Below are 4,692 nucleotides of genomic sequence, written 5' to 3'. Positions count from 1 at the left end.
ATGATGGAATATGAGGTTTTAAATTATGTTAGACAACTTGTGCTACTTGGTTTTAAGTGAAAGCAGTAAAAAGCTTAATCGGTAAAAATACCTAATAGTCATAAGTACATGTTAGTGTGTGAATTTGATGTTTCCATAGAAGGGAAAAATGATCAGCATGTCATAAAACATAAGAAAATAAGATGAAGTTTAATTTACGAGCCTTGGAGCAAAAGTGCAAATATGTGAAAGTTTAGGGGCAAAATGTAATTTTTCCAAAGTTTGAGTAAAGGGTTGTTTTGATAAATGTTGATATTAAATAAGCTAAATTTGCTATTATAGATCAAGAAGAGCGAAATTCGAGAGTAGATCGGGAAAAGAAAAGTAAAGGACTAAATTGTAAAGTTTAGTCACATTTTGTATCGAGGTAAGTTTACTGATAAATAAATGCAATATTCTTTTATTTTACATTATTGTTGTCAATTTCAGCATTTATATATTTATGTTATGAAAATATTTAAAGTCGAATTTAAGGTGAAGTGATGGAGGAAAAGTGTTAGAAAGCCCGGTTGAACCCTAGGAATGTTAGGATATTAGGGTTGACAGACGTAATGAAATGAGCCATGTAAGTCCATATTAGAAATATGGCTTTGGAGACAGGATTGAGCCATGTAAGTCCATATTATATATGGCATTGGAGACAGGAATAATTCATGTAAGTCCATGTCAAAGACATGGCATTGGCGAGATATTGATAGACAGAACGACCCTAGTATCCTTAGTATTCCGAGTGGTTCAACGGGTCAGGATACGAGTTAAATTACAGTGAATTAACAGCAAAGGAAAAGTAGATTATACTTATGAAAAGGAAAGGTCGTAAGAAAGAAGGTAAGGAATAAAGAAGAAGATAGAAATTGAGAAGTAAAGAAATTTATGATGTTAGATGATATTATGCATAATTATCCATTATGTTGAATGTTGTGATTTATTTGCTTGTAAGCTTACTAAGCCTAGTGCTTAATCTCTTTATTTTCTTCTTCTTATAGTACTTATCTAGTCACTCGGGATCGAAGGAAATGTCGGAGGCCGATCACACTATCAAAGAAATAACTCGGTATAATTAGGCGTTTTGTTTTGTGTATGGCATGTATAGAAACTTAGCCACTTTTGGTATAATATGAACAATGAATGATGTGTAAATACTTGCTAGTGATTAGCTAATAAAAATGGCCGATGATATGCATGTTTATTAATATGTATGATTGAATGGTGATTATCACATGAAAATTATGAAAATGTGAAAGTAACCTAAAAACAGATTCAAGTAACAGCAATGACGTAACTTTGAAAAATCACTAAAATTGTATAAACATAGTTTGAAGATGAATAATATATGAAATTAAAGCTTATTATGTCTATTTTCTTATGGAATAAGAAAAATAGGTAAAGGTATTATATTTCATGATATATCTGAGTTTTAGTGAAACAAGGTCAGAGCGATTTCTAGAACCCCTGTTTCAACTTTGGAAATTCACCATAAATTGTACAAAACTAATTAGAAGGTATACTTTATATGGTTATAATCCTTGTTGAGTCTAGTTTTAAAAGAAACAAACGTCTTAGTGATATGAATTTTTTACAGGAAGAAACATGGTTCGTAGTAACAAGAGGTTAGTGCAGTCGAGTTTTGAAACAGGGGAAACTTTAACTAATAAACTGTACTAATTGGCTAAGTCAAAAATTCTAGAAAAAAATTAGTAGATATATATATGAGTCTAGTTTCATGAAAAATTTACGGATCTTAATTTTGAGTTTTGAAACTCGACAAATGAATTTTTAAGTAACCATGACGCAGAAAAACAGTTTATTCTGAAAATTAAAATAAGTGATTTAGAGTTGTTTAAAAGGTAAGATAAGTTTAGTAACACCTCAAGCTTGACTCCGGTGATGGTTTCGGGCGTGGGGGCGTTACAGTTCGGACCTTGGGAAAGCCATTTAACTTCGTCATTGACGTCCTTCCCACTCCAAACCTATTGAATCAAAAGTAAATTAAATAATTAAAAATGTATTATGTAAAAACATTCTTATTTGATTAACTAAATTTCGCGATTATATGTAACTTATTAACTTTAGTTACATACCGTTTGACTTAACCATTCATGAAAAGATTCTGTGAATAACTTATTAATCTCTCGATGTTGTAATCTTCGAGAGCGTGCACGAGATCTCAAAATTTGTTTGTACTCGCTATATTAAAAACAAGTTTAATTGGTTAGAAGATAAACAAATCAAAAGCAGCGAATATGTAAGACAATTTTATAACTTACTTGCGCAACGGTTCAATTGAATCGTGGTTAAAAAGTACATATCGATGTGCCTGTATCCACGATATATCATCTAATTCTACAATTTCAACTTTGCTGATTGGTTCTCCATAACTTTGAAATAAATAAGTTTCGGCCAAGTCATTATCATTGAGCCCAGCATTTCTACTTGGTCTATTCAATCGTGTTTCAGCATCTTCTAAATATCTAGAACAGAAGGTCATGCACTCTTCTGCCAAGTAGCCTTCAGCAATTGATCCTTCTGGATAACGCTTATTGCGACAATATGACTTCAATTTGCTTAGGAACCTAAACACGATATACAATATTTATCAAAAGCTGTAACTAAATGTATAGAGGTGAATGAATGAATACTTGAGAAATAAATTAGCACCTTTCTATAGGATACATCCATCGATAAAAAACCGGTCCACCAAGGATTGCTTCGTGAGGGAGATGGATTACCAAGTGCACCATAATAGTGAAGAAGGAAGGTGGAAAGATCTTCTAAATTGCATAAAGTCAAAGTGCTCGATCCTGTACTTTCTCAAGTTCTTCGACATTCAAAACTTTGCCACAGATAGCTTTCATTATATTGGATAGTTCAATTATACAGACGTTACATTTTTGACATACTGACACCGTAAAGCAATTGGGAGTAAATCTTGCATCAAGATGTGGTAATCATGTGATTTTAATGAATATAATCTTCTATCTTTGAAACTCACACATCGAGATATATTTGACGATACGCATCGGGACCTTTATATCCTTCAACACCATGCAGAAAACTTCTTTCTCTTTCTTTGACATTGAAAAAATAGAAGGTGGCAACCGATATTTCCCATTCGGAAGTACTTGAGGATGAAGATCACGCCGAATTCTCATGTCAACTAAATCAAGTCGGCTCAAGATTGTCTTTTGATTTTCATCGACATTTAAAATTGTCCCAATTATGTTCTCGCAGACATTCTTCTCAATATGCATGACATCAAGATTGTGGCGTAAAATGTTGTGCTCCCAATAAGGCAACTCAAAAAATACTCCTTTTCTTCCACAACTCCGCCTCATTAGGATCATCCTCTTCGTCGATTCATCATCGATTCATCCTCGATCTTCTCCTTGTTTGCGTGATAGGTGGTTGATTCATCTTCCGTAACTAAAGTTAATATCTTTTAACATAAACAAGATTTCAGATCCAACGGTCGCTCAGAGCTCCTCTGTACTCTTGAAGCCGTCAAATAGAGTCCTCTGAAATCTAAATTTATGGTTTTCATCTAACCACCGCGATGGCCCATGTAAGAGAACTTCTTCCCATTATACAACCACTTGAACAAGTTTATGCAAGACAACAAGGACAGCATAACGTCCTTTAGTACTCCAACCCGATAAATTAGCATAAGCCGGGAAATCATTAATTGTCCACAATAAAGCTACACGTAAATTAAAGTTCTCCTTTCTCAATACATCATATGTCTCAACACCCGACCATAATTGTTTTAACTCTTCAATAAGTGGCTGCAAATAGATGTCAATATCATTTCCGGGACCTTTCTCTCTAGGGATAATCATTGATAAAATAAATGAAGATTACTTCATGCAAATCCATGGAGGCAAATTGTAAGGAACAAGCACTATAGGCCAAGTACTGTACGAAGTAATATTCAATAGCGATAGAACTTTTTTCAATTCTTTTTGAATTTTTTAAGATTCATCATACGTGGCGTTGTTACACCTAGGGAGGATCCATTATATCTTGCAGCTCGATATAAGGCAACCCGTCAGGTTTCCAGCCTATATACTTTGAATCTTTAAAATATTTAAAATAAGGTTGGAGAGAAGGTCAGCTATTGTTGTAATTATAATGGACAAGCAAGCTACATATATGGTAATAAAATTAATTCATACTTATTCATACTTCAAATAAGTAATACTATAAGGTCAGGTTTCCAGCCTATATACTTTGAATCTTTAAAATATTTAAAACGTACCTTAATAAAACGTACTGGTCTACTCCATTGTCACCGAAAAAGAGAGGTGAGTCCAAAAAGTAATATTTGTTAAGTAATTTAAAGTGAAAATGCATAGAAATAAGGAAAAAAAATTTAGCAACTAAACGGCCTGTACGTACCTAGAACAGATGTAAGATTATAAGAGTAGCACCAAATATATTTCAGTTTAAGAAAATATAAAAACTTTATCTATATCAGTACCAAATTTTAATTCGAAGATTAAATGGCAGCTTCAGTTGAACCAATACTTGCAGGAGGAGCAGAAGCGATAAATGAAGTGTACCTCAAGCAAAATCGCAAAAGCGCACATCTTTTCAAACCATTTCTGCAAAAAATACAAAATCTTTTATGAGCATACAAATGACTTCCACCTCTGC

General features: G+C 33.2%; 1 protein-coding gene across 1 annotated transcript; it reads right to left on the bottom strand.

Annotated features, from left to right (window-relative positions):
* Positions 1-2,283: 2,283 nt before the first annotated feature.
* LOC128295181 (uncharacterized) lies at positions 2,284-2,799 on the bottom strand. The gene is made up of 2 exons (XM_053030440.1): positions 2,698-2,799; positions 2,284-2,612 (listed from the first exon to the last, which is right to left on the bottom strand). The coding sequence occupies exons 1-2, from the start codon at positions 2,778-2,780 to the stop codon at positions 2,303-2,305; spliced, it is 393 nt and encodes a 130-aa protein (XP_052886400.1). The 5' UTR covers positions 2,781-2,799; the 3' UTR covers positions 2,284-2,302.
* Between the last annotated feature and the right edge of the window lie 1,893 nt (positions 2,800-4,692).

This window comes from Gossypium arboreum, chromosome 7 (assembly GCF_025698485.1).
Source record: "Gossypium arboreum isolate Shixiya-1 chromosome 7, ASM2569848v2, whole genome shotgun sequence".
In the NCBI taxonomy this organism is placed as follows: Eukaryota; Viridiplantae; Streptophyta; class Magnoliopsida; order Malvales; family Malvaceae; genus Gossypium; species Gossypium arboreum.
The sequence above is the reverse complement of the archived record's forward strand: the minus strand, read 5'-3'. Positions and strand labels throughout refer to the sequence as shown.

Coding starts and splice junctions, on each gene's coding strand:
- LOC128295181 (XM_053030440.1), bottom strand. CDS start 2,780: ATGGTGCACTTGGTAATCCATCTCCCTCACGAAGCAATCCTTGGTGGA. Junction 2,613..2,697: donor TGGATGTATCCTATAGAAAG/GTGCTAATTTAT, acceptor TATCGTGTTTAG/GTTCCTAAGCAAATTGAAGT.